Source organism: Diabrotica undecimpunctata, chromosome 10 (genome assembly GCF_040954645.1).
Source record: "Diabrotica undecimpunctata isolate CICGRU chromosome 10, icDiaUnde3, whole genome shotgun sequence".
NCBI classification, from domain to species: domain Eukaryota; kingdom Metazoa; phylum Arthropoda; class Insecta; order Coleoptera; family Chrysomelidae; genus Diabrotica; species Diabrotica undecimpunctata.
The window spans coordinates 76867868-76887343 of NC_092812.1; the positions used below are offsets into that span (position 1 = coordinate 76867868).

Consider the following 19476-nt stretch of genomic DNA (forward strand, 5'->3'; position numbering starts at 1 on the left):
TCAGTAAGATATAATCTACCTAAATTTATACTTTGTACGCATATTGTATTTTCTTTACCCCACTAATGACGTTCGTGGTTAATGCGGTTATTTTCTAAATAATAAAAAAAGAAAAGTGCACAGAATTGCACCACTTTAAGTAGTAGCACCCGCGGTTTTTTCATATTTGGGGGGTCCATTGATCATACGAAACAATAAAACCCCTTTAACGTTGTAGTTCTATTCTAAAGTACATAATAAATTGCCTAATAGGCATAATTATATACCTAGGAAAATTAAATCACATTAACTTAAGTTTATGGTGCTGATATAAAATACAATTAAAAATACTGGGCAAATAATGAATTTGTATTTTGACATACCCTGTCTTAAATTTAAAGAGTATTAGGAAAATCAATTATTTTTATGAATTTTTACAATTATTTAAACACTATAGCTACAACAGTTCGTTGCTGTTGTACCCTTTTTCAATTATATAGGGCGTTGAACTTGGTTATAACTTTTTAAATATCCTGCACAAATAACTTTACATTCTTGTAACGGGGAGGTGAAGCCGATTTTAAAGTTAAAATTAAATACGGGGTGTTCGATTAAAACAAACATCTTGATGCAGTACAGGGTAGTATTATTAAAGATCGTGTATATTTGTGGCCAATTTTAAAATGTGAAGCTTACAGGTACCTCCTATTTTTGTAAATAACTTTTTGGTAGCACCTATAATAACAGATATAACGGACTTTGCCACAAACTTTGTTGATCACCCTATATATATTTATGGAAAGGGTTTATCAAAAACAAAACACGGGAAAGTTCAAAAAATATAATTCCCATTCAAAACACACATAGAAGTCAGTAACCCTGTACATATTACACTACTCTTAATTACTAAAATATAATTATTTTGTTTTATAAACAATCGATAAAACATACATATTACACTACCCTTAACTGCTAAAATAATTCATTTGTTTTATAAACAATCAACAAAACATTTTAGTAGATCATACTAAATTTCCTAACTTAAAATACAATAAATAAAATACTTTTTTAAAGTAGTTGTTTAACACTTTTGAATCACATATATCTTATTTTGTAATTTAGAGCTGCGTATAGATATGCACCACACAAGTGAACTGAACATCCTATCGCCGAGTGACGTCACGAAGCGAGGGTGTTCGGTTTGCTTTTGTGCTGCAAGGTATATGCACCTTAAGGTAACTCAAGAGTTTAGCTTAATTAAATGGGTTAACAAACTATTTACAAACAAGTTAAATGAATCTTCCGGAACAAGCAGTCTATATATATACACTAACCTATTTTGGCCCGTGTGTATTTTGCCTTGAATATCTGACCTGCACATTAACCACATTTAAAATTAAAACAAATAATTGAACCATTCTATTACTTGTCCACCAAAAAAATATTCATCTTAATAAACTGCTTAAAATATTATTTGTTTACCTATAAGTAACACCCGTTCATTGCATCAGATATATATTTTTTTGGTAGTATGTAATATAATTTGATAATTTTCTTTTTTACGAAGATGTCTCTAAAAATTTACAGAAATGAAAACCATATTCTAATTTCTTTATAGTGGAAATATGGCCGAATATATTATCGAGAAGTCGACCGGGGTCATATGGGCTGAAGACTGACATCGAATTTTATATTTTGATTTTCATCATGAGTCCTTAATGGTACGTTTACTAATGTTCTAAAGTTTCTCAATCCGGGCCGTATGTTCGAAATGGTCCAGTTTGCTTATAGATTTTGAATTGCAGCCTATACTGCTCCACCGAATCGAACCATGATCTAGTTAGATACATGCTCTAGTCTACTTAATAGACAAAATAAACACTAGTTCGAAAAATAACTAACTACAGACACCATATATTTTGATGAGATACCAGACCCCATCAACCTAAGATTGACATGGAAATTTTGAGTCTTATTATGATCTTGGGAGCAGCACGAAATGTAAATGTTGGACAATATTTATCGAATGGAAGAACATTTTTTGGAAACATTCAAGTTGAGGTGTTAAGACCCTACCTTACAAAATTTCTTACACATATGGAACATATTGCAGGGCGCATTCGGTAGCGACGTTGTCGTATTAAATGGACTGGTACATTCTAGTGCGGCATTCCAGACAGGAGGTTTGTATCACATTAAATCATGGCTAAATTGTGTGGAGCAGAATAAACTGAATTATTCTGGCTAGTTGCAGCCTTGGGATGTGGAATTGGAATTGAAAAATAGGGAGGATGTTGGAATATGAAAGACGATAAGGTATACCATCACATATGAGTAGATGTTACTTATTAGTAAGGTGAGATAAACTTCGAAGATTTCTATGCAGACGCACTTTGTTTCTCACTAATTAAATAGGAAGAATATAGAATCTGTGGACGTGTACGATGATATGTAGTACATAATAATAATCTGAGCGTTAGTGCTTTGCTTAAGCTTACGCTTCTTCAAGGAGAAGCTGCTCCCTTTTTTTTGTGGGAGCTTTTGAGGGGGACGAACAACGTTAGTTGCGAGTGAGTGTTTTTTGGAGTGGTATGCGACTATAGAGCGGGTGCTTTGATAGTGGTGATGTAGAAAAAGAGCGCCATGAGGGAGAATATAGACTACGTGGTGTGCAGTTAATTTATCTGTGATAATAGAGGGGGGTTGCACCTTTATTGATGGGATATTGGCAATTTGGTGAAGCAGTGCTGACGGATAGTCTGCACTCATGCACTTTCTGAGGATTTTCCTTTCCAAATCCAAATTGGAAGTTTGGGGTGACAAAATGTGCGCCTAGGAATTCTATTATTAAAGAGAACTCTATTTATTAAAGAAAACAGAATATCCCCTTACCTATAAAAATAAATGGGAATATTTTAGAACAGGTAAACCAATACAAATACCTTGGCTGTTGGATTAATTGCAAGCTGGACCCAGAACAAGAAATTAAAGCGAGAATTGCTCAAGCTAGGGATAGTTTCTTGAAGATGCGCGTTCTATTCTGCGATACACATATAAATATTAAATTGAGATTAAAACTTGTAAAATGTTTTATCTGGTCTGTTCTTCTCTACGGAGTCGAAACATGGACTTTAAAAATAAAGAGCCTGAATAGAATCGAGGCATTTGAAATGTGGGTGTACCGTAGAATTTTAAAAATTCCTTGGACAGCACGAAAAACAAATGAAGAAGTACTAGCGAGACTCAATTTAGAAAAAGAACTATTGAGAACAGTCAAAAGAAGAAAAACCAGTTATTTAGGGCATTTGTTGCGCAACGAGAAATACTACATCCCTCAGTTGATAATAAAAGGCAAAATAGAAGGAAAGCGAGGAATTGGAAGAAAAAAATTGTCCTGGTTACGTAATATCAGAAACTGGACAGGACTTGGATTTGAGGAACTCTTAAGAACAGCTGAAGATAGACAAACGTTTGCCACCATAACCGCTAACCTCCATTGATGGAGACGGCACTTGAAGAAGAAGGAATTCTATGAGTCTCTCGTGGACTTTATCTAGGGTGCTGAGTAGAGAGATAGGTCTGTAGGATTCATGGTTGAATGGATGATACTTAGAAAGTGTACTTAGATGATACTTAGATTTGTCCCATTTTTTGGAGGTGATTCGGTGTAAGGATTTGAAGGCAAAATCCATTTCAGTGAAGCTTTCTGCTAGTTCCTCGACTGTTATGGCTGGATCGGGGTCTGTCACGATGAGATGGAATGGTGACGGCGTGGGTGTGTTGGTTTTAGGGTTTTGGAGGGAAGTCTTGAGTTTTTAGGCTCGATTGTGACATGTAATCTCTTGACCATATCTTTTACATCTAGAGTTGTCGATGTCTCGAGATAGGCCAAGCGATCCTTGGAAACCATTTTAAGGTTCACCATGACACCCTTCAGAAGTTCTTAGGTATTAACCAATTGGAATAGCTTTCTCTGGGTATCATGAGTTTCTGGACTATTTAGGATTCTGTAGTAGAAGCGTTGCGGTCGCTTCTGAGCTAGTTTGAATGTTTAAGGTTGTTGCAGCCTCAGAATTGGTTGATAATGGGATAGGAGGCAATCTCATTTGTTGGAGGGATGGTGCTTTTTACGGGAGCGGCGGCTATGATAGTGGCTAATTTGATGGTGATTTTAGATCTGGAGTGTGTCCTAGGTCTAGAAGTGGCTGGTTGTTTTTGAATGGTGTTGGATGTAGTATCCGAATCGGAATCAGAGTTTTCCTCTCTGATTGTTGGAAGTGAGGGATAGTTTTGCTCGTAGGAGCTATCTGGGTCTTCCTCATCTTGTTGATGAGGATAAAGGCTTGATAGATTAGAGTTCAGGTTTCTGACTATTTTAGCAGACGTATCCAGATATCTGATAAATGCTTCTTGTAGGATTGAGGATAATCTGGAGAGGAAAATATCCTGTTCCTGTTTTGTTTGGCTTGGAGTTCTGAATTGTTCCTGAGACGATGTTCTCTCCATCTCAGAAGTGGAAGCTCTCCTTGGGCGTCTGCCCATGCGTGGGAGGAACGGATTTTGGTGCTTTTCCTACAAGTCACTGGAAGACTCACGAAGTGACAAGAAGAACCGTTAGGATTAAAAGGCTTACTTCGTAGAAAGAAGTGCTCGTTAGGCACTCAACGGACCTTCACAACGCCACCGAGGGACGTCCAGTTGAACGGTGTTCGCCGTTCTACTAGGACCACTACCTAAGATCGAGTACAAGAAACGTGGACCATTTTAAACTAACGAACCGGAGTAGAAAAAATTGGGGACACCGTCAGTGTCCCCAATGCCCAAGTGCCATCACAGTCTCATGATCTTATGATTGAAATTAAACTTCAAAACCTCATCAAAAGTTACAATAGCTATATTTAAAACTATAAGAATTATTTCTTTCGGTGCGGTTAACTATTCTGCTTCTTTAAGTACCGTCTGTCAATCGGAGGTTAGATATCATTATCACTATATTCACTCTATCTACCGCTACTGTGAAGATTTCTATTGAACTGCATTTAAACCAGTTCCTAAAATCAGGTTGAAAAATAGAGGACTCAGGGAATCTTCCTGTCTTATCCCATTACCAGCTTCAATTGGGTCAGTTAGTTTTTCTTCTACTTTTACTTTTATTGTGTTGTTTTGGTAGATATTTGCCCATTTTATCTGGGCATGAGACCGAAGTTCTTTTTATAAATCATAAAAATCATTTTCCAGTTCTTTTGAGAAGCGTTACCAGTGCTCGTTTTTAATTCTTCTTACAAGTATATGTGTTTCATTTCTTATTCTCTTGTAATCGGCGTACGCTTGATGTATCTTCTTTGACATGTACTTCAGCTAAGCTTTTTTCTTTTCCGTGCTTTTTTCCTTGACTTGTGTTTTTCTTTGTGAGAGAAAAAAAGTTATTATTAATACATATTTCATTAGTGCTGCTAAAGTCGGCCAGAAGAATCTCAGTTTTCATTTCTGATAGCCTCGTTATATTGTTGTTTTATCCCTGGTACTATACCATCACCAAAAAGGGCCTTAAAGTCACCCATAACGAACATATATTCATTGTTTGGGATTTCGTTTATTGTGCTCTGGAGGTGTTCGTAGAAGCGTTCTCTTGTATTTACATCTCTGTTGTTCTCAGGTACATAAATTGCTATCACATTTAAGGGTTTGACGTCTAGTTGAATCTTCATGCGAACCACTCTTTCTGAGACGTATTTACATTCTTCTATTTGGTTTTTAAGTTTCTGGTGCACTAATTTTTTTATCTAAATTAACACACCCGCAGGGGACGGTTATTATTACTACAATCTGATCACAACATCTGATCAAAGTACAGTTCTGTTCTAACCTACATTACTACAGGGTATATAAACTAAGAACTCAGCAGTATTCCTTAGGTACTAACGAACCTATAAATACACTAAGCCGCGCAATGCTCTGCTTTTAAAACTGATTTCATCACCTAACTCAAAAACAACTTCTTTTATGGTTTGTGTTATCGAAAAGCTGGATGACCTCGATGTTTGCGTGTTGGTGAAGTCTCTGCTCGTCACTTTTGGCAAATTTGATTATAGTCTGGTCTACAGTCTCCATCCCTAGAGCCCTTCAACCTCAGAGTTGAATACCATATGTCCATACTGGCCAATAATCTGTTTATACAAAAGTAATTTATTATATATTGACAACTTGGATTTTCTACTAAGCAGCTAGTACATTTTTCTGTATTCTATTTTGAGTTCTTCCCATTTCTTTTTGACATGGGCTTTCCATCGAAATCCTGCATCCAGTGTGAATCCCAAATACTTTGCAGTGTTAGCATATGGGATATGGGCATCATTGATTCTAACTGCTGTATATATAGCTGTTTTTTTTTTGTGAAGTTTACGTGTATAGATTTTGTTTCATTTAATTTAATTCTTCATATCTTTGTCCAATTACTTATTTGATCCATTTATGCTTGTAATTTTCTTGCTGCATCTTGCAGTGGTATCAGCAAAGGTAGCAGTTGTGTTGTTTTCTGAAACAGGAATGTCGCTTGTGCATATAAGGTAGAGTACCGGGCCGAGTACACTTCCTTGTGGTACTAATGCGGTATTCCGCTTTGAATTCTTTAAGATTTGAATATGCATCTTCTTGTTTTATTCTAAATACTCTCTTCGTAGTAGTGATAATTGTTTTGGTACTGTTAATTTCAATTTGTGCACAAACCCTTCATGCCATACACTCTCAAACGCTTGTGCTACAACCAGGAAGATAGAAGAGCATACCTTTTTCTCTTCTATTGCTTTTCTATTTGATCAGTTATTCGATGGGCCTGGTCGATAGTTGAGTGCTTTTCTCTAATCCAAATTGGTGAGTTGGTATTAATTTTCTTTACACTATGATAGGTTTTATTCTTTTAAGAGCGTAGGTGCAAAATTTCGGGCCAATGCTTTTTAAATGCATTCATTTTTTTCGAATGCTGAGAAAACTAATAAGTATTTTTGAAAAATTTAAAGGCAAAATTAAAGATTACATTATTGCCAAGGGCCAAAAGTCCCTGAGAACTTCTATAATGTTTATTTTAATAAGTTACAGGGGTGACAAAAAAGAGAAAATTTAGGGTAATTTTTAATTTCAAATGTCTCACACACTAAAACTTTTTGGTTATTCTAAGGAACTTTCGCCCCTGGGTAATAATATAATCTTTCATTCTGCGTTTAAACTTTTCAAAAATATTTATTAGTTTTTTCAGGATTCGAAAAAAATGAATGCATTTAAAAAGCATTGGCCCGAAATTTTACGCCTACGCTCTTAAGTAGTATTTATTCATATAGTTTTGAAATCATTGGTAATAAAGAGATAGGTCTACAAGATGTTACTTCATGTGGCGGTTTGTCTGGTTTTAGAATCATAATGATGCTGCTTTCCACACTGCAGGAACATAGTTTAATCTAAATGTAGCATGTAACAGGTGTGTACGTTTAATTGTGGCCTTTTTTGGTAATTGCTTTATTGTCTCTCCCGTTATAATTTCAACCCCGGGGGCTTTCTTAGGATTTTGATTTTTCTCTTATTTCTGTTGCAATCTCTTTCCGATTAGTAAATTTAATTTCAAAGTCTTCTTGATTATTCTCTGATCGTCGTCCTATTGGAGAACCGTCTCTCGCCGTCTTTACTTCTCTATTTGTTGTAATACAGTTTATATCATTGTTCTATTACACTCTTCTCTTTCTTACCCAGTCCTTGATGTTCTCCACCTTGCATCTACGTTTTATATCGATACTTCTAGCTCTGCCTAATAGTGTCTTGCCATTGATTTTTCTAAGGGTATTCATCTCTACTATTTCTAGCATTATTTTTGTTCTCTCTGTGTTGGGCGTATATTATTGGTCTGATAACTGTTTTTTAAATTCTGCCTTTCATTTCTTTCCCGTTATTTTTGACTCACTAATTTTTTAGAACCCAGATGCAAAAGTTAGTATGACAGAAAACTGTTTTTTCGTGGACAAAAGTTCTCAGCTTCCTGTCTGACTATGTATACTTTTGTAGATATACAAGTCACCCTAGACAATCCTGAACTATGGCATCAACCAGTTTTTGTTATTTTAAACATGTTTACTTATAGAATTGTTGGTTTTGGAGTAGTGTCGATACATTGTCTCGTCAAAAGTTTGTTACCTTATATATTCCTGCACGCAAGACACTAAAAATTAAAAATATATAGATAATAGAATATGGGGTACTAGTTCAGGGAAATAAGCAAAAAAAAGTACGCAGTACGCTGTTTGTGATACTGACCCCGCCGTGTAAACGACTTGTTTTGAATAGTATGGGCCTCTATAATAAGAACCTATATGTTTTCTGCAGTCGATTCTTTGGAATTAATTAGTTATTACCTTAAGATCAAAAAACGGTAAATTTTCGCTTTTTCGCGTTTTCGTGTATCAGCAAAAAGTGAAAAATTTGAAATAAATTTGAGACTAAGAAATTGATGTCGTACAAAAACCTTCAAATGACGTTTTTTGAATGTTTCTATCCTTATTTGTTGCCAAAAATTTCGGTTTTTTATAAATACTAAGAACTGTTTTAAAAATAAACTTAGAACCTTCATATTACACGGAATTTTTTGACGTATGATGGTTAAAATATGATCAAAATTTCAAAGCGATCGGTCAAATAGTTTACAAGTTATTTTATTTGTTTATCCCACATTAAATTTTTCTGCAACAATATAGGTTCTTGTTATAGAGGTCTATACTTCTCAAAACAACTATCGTTTGTCTGGTGGGGGTCATTGTCACGAGAAAAATCTTATTTCCCTGGACTATACATGTGTTATATTAAGAGTACATGCCTAAAAGTATACATAGGTCAAAAACGAATAATTTTATGGACACAAATCAATTCCACATATCACAATAATTAAATTAAAAAATAAACTTACTCGAACTTTTAGAAAGTAGCTGCATTAAAAACATAATACTTTATTCTTAACGAACAAATAAGAAATTTCACCGTTACTGTCTCTCAGGTACTTAGTAAAATGTACTAAAATGCCCTTTTATTTATATACAAATAATTAACATACAAAATAGATTAAAGTTATCCTTCTGAGGAAGCTATTCTTCGTTTATTATTCAGCTAAATCTTGACTATATTAGGTGGAAATTAAAAATATTGTTATTTTTTAGGTTATATTACAAAACACGAATTTCCAAAATTTCATTATTAATGAAATTTAATCACAGTACGAGGAAAATTTTTATTTATTCGATTAATAATTTTAGTTAACCCTTTCCTCTTTCCGCATTAAATGTTAGTAATAACTATGGAATAAGTTTGGTATAACACATACAAAAATTGATGGCTTTATGGCCTTAAAAGGTGGGGAACGTAACTAACTGATCCTTGTCAAAGGGAAATGTTTCACACAAATATATTTGTGAAATAACTGTAAAATGTATATGTACTTTGAAATGCCTAACTAAAAATAACAAAAATTTATAAATTTCAGGAACTGTGAAATAATTATTGAATCTTCTAGAAAGTATAAAGAAATACTTCGAGAAAGTATAAAGAAAGTATAAAGGAAGTATAAAGGAAGAATATACCTAAAAGAGAACAAACAAATAAAATAAATACAAGAAATGTGTCTAGTGGTCCAGAGATCATTGCGTTAATATGTTTGTAGTTGTAAAGTTACGCCAATCGCTATCAGGTAATCTACCACGCCAACTCATTTCAGGTAATAAAAGTGAGTAACTAAAAATTATACTAACTAAGAATAGCTGCCTATTAATATAATACTTTATATATGTAAGTTGAGTAGTCTACACAATAATCGCAATTTTAGTACGCCAGTTTTTTGGTCTAAGCTTATTTTATCAGGTATATTATATCTGCTATCGGTTCAATTATTTCTTTTCTCCTAATTATATTGTAGTATCATAAAAAAATATTTATAAAATATCTCAATTAACCCCAAATCACAGTAAAAACTTTGTAATCAATAACAGTAAACGATATGAAACACAATACAAGTTACTTATATTTCTACTATCAAGTTTTTGTCAGTATATAACCAACAATTTGTTACTAAAGCAAATTTAATAATATACTTAATCCATAAACCCTTTTAAATTTGAACCCTAAAAAAGTACTATATAGAACTATCGATTCATAAATTTTCACAAAATATATATATATATTATATATTTCTCTTAGCTAACTTTGTTGCTAAATAAAATTAAACGCTATTTACACTTTTCGTAGACGTATTTATCAGAAATTCCTAAAGCTACTTCCAAATATTGAAGAGTGATTCCAACAATATTAAGCAAACCGGAAGTGTAACATCACGTTATAACAATGGGGATGTTGACTGTATTAAAATAAAAATAAAATTTTGTCACACAACCGTGGTTTCCATAAAAGAAAACCTAAAAAAAATATTTATCTATATTTTTAAGACATTTTATTGGTATATGCAATGACATTGTATGAGGTCACTTCTTCACAAACGTCATCGTTGTAACCCATGTTTTTTTATTAAACAAATGATTTTACATATTTTTAGGTCGTCGAGATGATGATTCTTAATATAAAAAAATAAAAAAATTATATTAAAACTTACATCAAAGCAATGATCACAAAAATACATTTAGATTGTTTCGACAAAAGTATCTTTGCGAGCTAGCAGAAAACAACTTTTCCTATTATTGTTTCAACTTATATGAATAAATAACATTTCAGCTGCTTTACTTAAAGTACTTGCACATTGAGGCATCGAACAACAATTACACAAACTAAAAATTCGTCTTTTTATTTATAAAAATTTATAAAAAAACCTTTATATCAGCTTAACTTTTTGCCACTGTTTGGACAATGTGTTGGAAAAATTTTGGTGCAAAAATTCAAAGGGAATATAAAATACACCATATTTAATCCACTAGTTGTTTTAAAAGAATAATATTAAATATTTTGGGCAGTATTAGGTAATTATGCACATTTTTAAATACTTTCTAAAAATAGTCAACATTCCTATTATCCATTGCAAAAATCACCAGTTTAGAGTCACCTGTACACTAATATAATTCATCGAAGTTATGTGATGATATTTGATTGGATGACGTATTGCCTACTTGTGTTCTATGTGGAATCCAATTCTTGAATTCAAAACTACAAAAGTAAAGCAAATATAACATGAGGCTAAAGAAAGTACTACACAAATTGCAAAATGAGTGATTTTTGAAAAGCTGGCCAACCAATTTGGGAACGTGGTGGCGGAGCAAACTAAGATGGCTCTTTTGTGGAATTATACACTATTTTTTTAGAGGAAATTATAAAAAGTTGGAATGGACTGGGCATACGTTCAAAAAAACCTGCTGCTGCGATGGACGATGATACTTAACATAGAGACATGTGAAGAACGAGGATAGCAGAGTAAAAAAACTGGGATCGAAGGGAAACTGCTGAAAGAAAATCAATAGGCATGAAGTATGATAATGATAATTTTGACCCTTGGTTTTTCCTATAATTTGTTTGGTATTGTTCCATGCTGCTGGTTGTATAGTTATGGTTAAATTCTTTGCTTCTTCATCAAGTTGTTCATTAGTTTTGATTGGTACATTTAGGTCAATTATTACCTAACTCCTGTCTAAATATATCCCGCTCCGTTCTTTTATTAGTTCAGTTAAGGTTACTTTCTCTTAGTATAGTATGATCACTGATTGTTAGTAGTATTAGACAGTGATTAGAACTGGGACCATCAGCAAGCTTCTTTTAAGTTCATAAAATGTATTGCAAATGTTCTTGAAATCAAAAGTCAATTTTTATCAGTGGGCTAATATGTGGATATCGACTCTTTGTATTGGTTATTTTTCTCCAAGCGTGTTAAGCAACTGGACGTAATTTTTTTTAGAATATGTTGTGGAAAACATGCAGCTACTACTGCTATGTCATATTTTTTGTTTTGGCCTGATACTAGCTGCCTGGATGACTTCAGTCTCTATACTTTGTCTGTACTCTTTCGAAGTACTTAGATTGTTTTTTACTATTACTTCCACTCTTCCAGTAGCTGTATTTCTGGGGTGAACAGCTTGGTATATTTAATATCCTCTCAGTTTGATGTATGTTTGTTTTGCCAAATATGCATCTGCTATTAAAACATATAACGATTTTTTGGTTGCTGAAGATAAACATATCTCATGCTGATGTTGCAAGAAGCCATTTGCGTTCCAATGTAATATTATTAAGTCTTCCGCCATTTTATCTTCTATTAGTTTCTATGCTATTTAATCCTTCTAGGATTTTTTACTGAATTCTTCTTGCTTATTTGTAGTGCTTGTATTTGTAGCATGTTTGATATCAAATTTAGGTCATTTTCTACTACTTATTTTGAGTCGTTACAGGCTGTTTGGGCATATGTTTGTATTTAGTTAACCTCTCTTGGTTGGTTTTGTATAGACTCTTCATGGCTGCTGCCTTGTTTTGCGATGTGGTTGTAGGTTTGTGTTTGTTACGTAACTTTTGAAGAGCTACAGCAGGAGTGCAACCTCTGTTATTAGCTGGGTGGGCACAATCATAGAGTACACATTTAGGTTCTTTTCTCTTGACATCATTTATATTGTGGGATCAATTTCGGTTTTCTGAAAGCTTCTATGGTTACTTTCATGTGTAAAATTTTGGTAATTTCATATATTTTTTTTGTATTTTCCGCTTTGCTAAAAGTAAGTAGGTACTTAATTTGGGTAGTCGCTTGCCTTCTTTTTTGCGTTTCGAACTCGAATCCCTTTGATTTCTTTCTTAGTTCATCCTCATCTATGCAATATTATATATTTTCATTTTGCTGTTGTTTTCCTTCCTCTATTTTCTTCTGTAGTGTATCGATTTAAATTTTCATTTTTTGTACGATCATATTTCGATTTTCTCTTTCTTGTTTTTCCTGTACTCAGGCGTCGAGCATTGAGCAAATAATGACTCACTTAGTGTTGTCGGTTGTCTTTCCTATATTTCCGCACATCCATTTCAGGTTCGAAAGCGCTCGAACTATTTAAAGATTTAACAGTTTAATTATCTATTTGCAAATAAAAACTTAATGGGATATTAAGTTATCGAGTACCAACCTTCACACTTTCAAACATCACAATGAGTTTTTATTATTCCCGTAATTATCACTTTATTAATTTGCTATCAATACGATGTTTACTTGACGGAAGTCAAATGAATACTTTTAAATTAATAACTTTAGATAGAACCACACAGCACACAATAATCCACATAGAACACAATAAAATACAATTGCTTTTTGATAACAAAATCAAGATGGCAGTGAGTGTCACGTCAAGGAGAATGGTGACTTGAAACCAGGAACAATGCGTTAAAAAAACAAAAAATATAAAGTAAATAAAGCGATAATTTTCATGCGGTAAATAATATTTCGATCTATTTTCATGTGAACTTTGTTGGCCTAGTTTTGGTCGATGAACACTATGTTGTATTGAGATGTTACCTACCGTTAATTAATTAATTGTTTAGGAATTACTGAAAAATATATCTCCTAAATGCAAAAATTTGAGAAAATTTAAAAAGCAATAGTTTTTAGCGTGTTTACTGTAACACGACACTTATCCTAGTAATACCTCAGAAAACAACAATAATGATACAAATAACATCAAACAATAATAAACGTTATTCACTATCACTATCTAAATGCAACGTAGTAAGAGAATCCATACTATCATTGGAAGATACACTGCTGCGGACGTTAGCGAATCTGCCTAATGAAACATCTTCATCTGGTGATTGAGGTACTCTAGTTACTTGGAATCTGAAAATCATCAAATTTATCATTATGCGGCAAGAAAAAATTGTAACATTACAAGAAAAAAAAAAGTTAAGCTTCGATTAATTCGTTTAATTTCGCGATATAAACATTAAAATTTTGAATTTATCGCAATTTACGTACAGTCTGATAATTGCTTGAAGAAGCAAAAAAGACTCAATATTGGCTGATATTAACTAAATTTCTCATAGAGAAATCTGAAAAGACAGTTAAGATTTAACGTCACGTATAATGCCTCTACTATTCGCTTATACGCATTTCGTCTTCAGGACTCATCAGAGCTGATAGAAGGTAGAAGGAGTACTGGGTAGAAGCCCTGAACGTGAAATAAAATTTGATATTCCCCATGTCGGTCCATTCTACGTCTGTTTGCTTTGAAAATTGTAGAAAGCACAGATTTAGGCAATAATCTAAATTTTGGTTTTGAACACTTAGAAATCTTCGGATTTCTACTTTTTGTTTTTACATTCCTCATGTTCAAAGCCTGTAATGGTTAATTGATTTGATGGATGTGATAGTGGGAGCTATAGTAGGGTCGTCTATCTGAGGATATACGACGCTATTATTTGTAACATCGTCGTAACTCTCTCTAGAAAAATTCGTAAGAGCCCATTGAATAAAATTTATTAAATCTTGTACTATTCTATGCAGATCCACCGAACAATTCAAAGTATTTTACATTAAAAAAATTTGTCAGTTTACTTACTATCAACCAATCGAATGCTTTATGGAAATCTATAAACAGCATGTACACGTCTACATTATATGAACCTGAAATGCATGCTATTACAGATGCAGAATACTTTCTAGTCACCAAGTTGTTGCCAATATGATTTACTACGCTAGTTCCGGCCGATTTGCAGTTTCGTTTATGAACAATTTAGGCAAAAAAATACGTATTTTTTATCACCAACCTGATACTCGGTAATTGTCCAAGAATACATACGTTCTTACTAGTTTCTGTATACAGCGAGTAAGCTCTAGCCACTGCCCTAATGAAATCTTCCTTGTCAACCTTAGCCTTCAAAATGGCCTAGTAGCAGCAAGACGTCATAAGTACGTATCGCAGTACAAACTCTATCTAGCTTATCGTAGAAATCACTTGTATCAGCTTCCCTTGCATCCTCTTGCTCATTCTACTGGAAATGATGAACCCTGTTCCTTTTAGTCCAATTCTATTTTCCTATTCACTATTAATTCTAGGCTGCTTGGGAAAAAGAGTTTGTCAGTATTTGGTCAAAATAAGTTATGTATTTAAACTTAACTTCAGTAAAATAAATCAATAAGTAATTGTCACATAAAGTTAAAAAATATATAACGGTTCTCTTTTAATCAATATAGTACAAGTCAACTTCTATTCTTTAAACAATTTCTAAAAATAGCATAAGTCAACTTAAGTGACTTGTGCATATAGTAATCCTAACCTATAAAACTTTCTTCTTCTTTAGAGTGCCGTCTCCCTGCGGAGGTTGGTAATTGTAATGGCTATTATAACTGCCTTCGGCCATTCGGCCAACAGATCTTCCTTAAATCTTTCTCTGTATTATGAGATAAAAAATTTCAGATTTTGGTCCCTTCATAACGTGGTCTAGGTATTCCAGTTTTCTTATTTATATAATGGAGATAAGTTCTGTTTCTTTACCAACCCCCTTAAGTACTTCTTTATTTGTAATTCTATCAGCCCATGATATTTTTAATAATCTGCAGTATAACCAAATTTCGAAAGACTCGATTATTTTTAACTCACATTTATTTTTTTAATGTATAAAGTCTCAACTCCATAAAATAATATTAACAATATACAGGGTGAGAACTGTACATACTCCTAACTCGTATGGAGGCTCCTATGAAGAATAACAAGTGACCATTAAAAAGTGTCTGCTCTCATTGTTTAATAATATACAGGGTGAGTTGTGAATTTTGACTGAAATTCCTATTCTTCATAACTATTGAATGGTAAATTCGATGTCTTATATTTTGATCAAACGTTACGCTATTACCACCTCATCAACTGATTTATTCAAACTAGAAAAAGAAATTAGGTCCGGTTTTAAAAAAGAAAATGCAAGCTCTTCAGTCTCCGGCAGCCCTTGAAACCGGATTATGGTAGCAGTCTCGAAGGTAGAGGGACAAAAGTGCTAAAAATTCCCGGAGTCGATCAGGCTACCTTCACAAACGACAACGGCAAAGAATATGGTTTATGGAAACATATAACATATTGTAGCGAGATTAAATAAAACGAGCGGTTTTGGGCCATGCCGAGAGTATGTTCGTAACAATATAACACCAGCACAATGATGGAAGACGAACAACTTGCGGAACTTGAAAACGAGCTGAAGCATATAAATTACTAAATTACTTACGTTATCCGAAGCATGGCAAAAACATGAAAAATAAAAAACACACAAATAATACACTTACAATTAAAAGTATAAGGGAAACATACAGAGTTATATATCTCATCTACAAAGTAAACGAACAAATTCGATTAAAGATCATCCAGGTATACCAGTGCCCACACAGACGAAGAAGTTGAATGGTTCTAAGACAACGTTAACACTTTGATACATCAGGTAACCACCAACTATACTATAATGATGGGAGACCTAAACGCCAAAATAGGCCACAAGCAGATTCGAGTTTGTAGTTGGACTTCACGGATATGAAGATAAAGACGAGGAAAGAATGGGATTAAACTCTTATAGAATTCCCTCTGCAACACAGGCTATATGTGATGAACACTTTAAAAAAAAACTCCCAAAGACAATGGACTTAACAATCAACGAATGGCTTAAACAAGAACGAAATTGACTTTATATTTACCAACAAAAAAAAAACTCTGTTCAAGACATAACTGCATTAAATAAATTTTCAACTACGATTACGAACACAAGGGAATACCAGAAAGAACCAGAGAGTAACGAGAAACGTTGGTGGACGCCCTAAAGAACACAAAGAAGCACGCCAAGACAAGCGAACAGGGAAAAATGAAAAACTCGCAGAAGACACAAGAAACATAATACAAAAAGAAGGAAAATGAAAGATAGCACACAACGAACAGTGCAGAGCTAAGGAATTTAAACAAAACCATTTCAAAAGCCATTAGGAAAGACATAAGGAATTTTAACACTAAAGAAACAACTAGTACTAAAGAAAAAAAAGCTTAAAAGTTCTAAAACGAAAGTTGAAGATAAAAACGAGGCATATTTATAAGTTAAAATATAAACAAAGACATGCCACATATGAGCAACCAGAGATCCAGAAAATAATAGAAGAGTAGTATAGAACATTATATATTTGGGATGATCACATTCCAAAGGTAGAAATTTCTGCAATACAAAATCAAGCATCAGTGTAACTTCCAGATATAACCTAAGATGAAATTGAATCAGCGTTGAAGGGTATGAGGAACAACAAAACACCTGGAGAAGATGGCATTGTATGTGAAATGATAAAACTAGGAAGCGAATGCGTCAAAAGAGCCTTAAAAACTCTTTATAATGTCTGTCTTTTTGAAGGAATTAAACCGGAAAAAAGGAATAGTACCGTTATGATATTGCATAAAAAAAGGAGATTTAACAGAAATTGGAAATCACTAGAGCAAGCCGAATTTAAGAGTGGCTTTGGAACGAATGACCACCTACAAGTAATAAAGTCCTTGATAGAGAGAGTTATAGAATACAAGCCATTGATATTAACAAGTCCAGCATAGCTCCACGTTAAGAGTATAGTATTGATCACAGGTACACAACTCTTCTTCGGAATATTATGTAATATCGCAACAGCTGCAGTGAGAATGTACGATGGAGACACAATCACATTTCCTTTGTAGAAGAATATTGGGCAATAAAGCACCACCTCTCCTAAACTATTCACCGCTTTATTACAGAGTGCTTTGAGAAACAATAATTGGGAAAATATCTTCTGAAGATGAAAAAAGAACGTGTAAAGAAGAATTAGCCTTGCATCATGCAGGAACTGATATGGCATACGAAGAGAAAAGAAAAGATTAGGTAATGAAGGTAAGCGTTGCTACATATTTGATCTTCAGCAGTGTCTACCAAATCCTGTTGCAATCTTCAGTTGTTTTTTACAAAAGGCAATTATGGACCTACAACCTTTCCCTTGATAGCAGTAGTAGAAGGCATTAAAAATGCTACATTTTGCCCGCGGCTGAAGGTAACAAAGGAGGAATCCAAATCGCTAGTTGTGTCTTCAAAGAACTTACTTCTCGGCCCTCTTAAGTATCACAGGTAACATTATACTCAGATACATGAGGAGTGCAGAACAAAAATTCACATATGGCTGCTATGCTTCTGGTAGCCATAAGTAGCCATACAGAGATCAAAAGTTTTTGGCCTTTTTTGTTCAGAGCTAAGTCAAATTGAACTGATGTTACTTTTTGTTTTTTCTTGTTTATGTTTTTGAATACTGATACCAATACCAAATGTTTTAAAATATTCTTTTTATATTTTGATACTGGTGATCAACACGTCCAGCGTTCCAACATCTAAATAGCCAGCAAAAATTACTCAACAGCTCTATTCCGCAGCCTTTTAGTGAAGATAAGTAACCCCCGCAGAGAAGAAGTATTTATTTATTCTTCTTCTTGCTGTGCCTATCGGTGACAAATGTTGGCGATCATGCGAAAGAGCTGCACAGATGTTGTGTTGAATCAGCTTCTAAGGTTCTTTAACCAGGATGTTCTTCTTGTTCCTAGACTTCGCTTTTTCCAAATATTTTTCCTTGCAGGAAGGCTTGTAGGAGGACATAACGGATTTCCTCTTTGTATATTTTATATTAAAAAAGATCCATTCTACACCTGAGTGAGCTAGTCAACGCTGTTAAATACTTGAGCCCAGCGTTATTTCTCTACACAATTGGCGCCCAACATTTTTTGATGGGTGTTAATGGCGGTACAAAATGTAAAGAAAATTTGAAATTTCATATCTATCAAGTAAACTTTATTTTACAATATCCTGAATTCTTAGTTAAGTGTTCAAAACATATATTCTGATATATATATATATATATATATATATATATATATATATATATATATATATATATATATATATATATATATTACTCACTTTGATATATGTTAATCAAACTTAGAATTTTTTTTCGGCTCCCTTCTTGGAGATAACACCTAATGGCGCAAAAATTTTTCGTAACTATAATGGAAATCACATTCAGATAGCAGTGTACGGATATACGATAATAACGTACCATAACGTACGATTAAAAGCTTTAACAACATTGTAATTATTTCTGACACATGAAAGCACAGGCCTATCTCTAGAAAGCTGCCATCTGAATGTGAATTTCTTTATAGCAAAGAATATTCACAGGTATTTTTTGTCGTAAAGTGAGTTAAAAGTACAAGTACAACTTTGTTCACGAAATAAAGAACCCCGACATTTAGCTTATGTAAAAGGGGTTTCAGTCAAATTGGCTGACACTTTTCAGAGATTCGCTGAAACTTTGGCCATTCTGATGAAAAGTTATCGTTGACTCAAGACTCAGACATCAATTGTTTATGAGTTACAGAGCTTCAACATTGGTCAATTTAAATAATTATTTGAATAATATTTTCTGAATAATATACGGGGTGTTAGTAAATAAGTGCGACAAACTTTAACAGGTAATTT

General features: G+C 33.6%; 1 protein-coding gene across 3 annotated transcripts in view; it reads right to left on the bottom strand.

Moving 5' to 3' along the window:
* Positions 1 to 806: 806 nt before the first annotated feature.
* The window catches only part of LOC140452512 (uncharacterized), a 75495-nt gene continuing 56825 nt past the window's right edge, over positions 807 to 19476 (bottom strand). For all 3 annotated transcript variants that reach the window (XM_072546822.1, XM_072546821.1, XM_072546823.1), the window contains one exon: positions 807 to 13807. In XM_072546822.1, coding sequence (XP_072402923.1) covers positions 13669 to 13807 — 139 coding nt within the window. In that variant the 3' untranslated portion in view covers positions 807 to 13668. The remainder of the gene's footprint in view (positions 13808 to 19476) is intronic.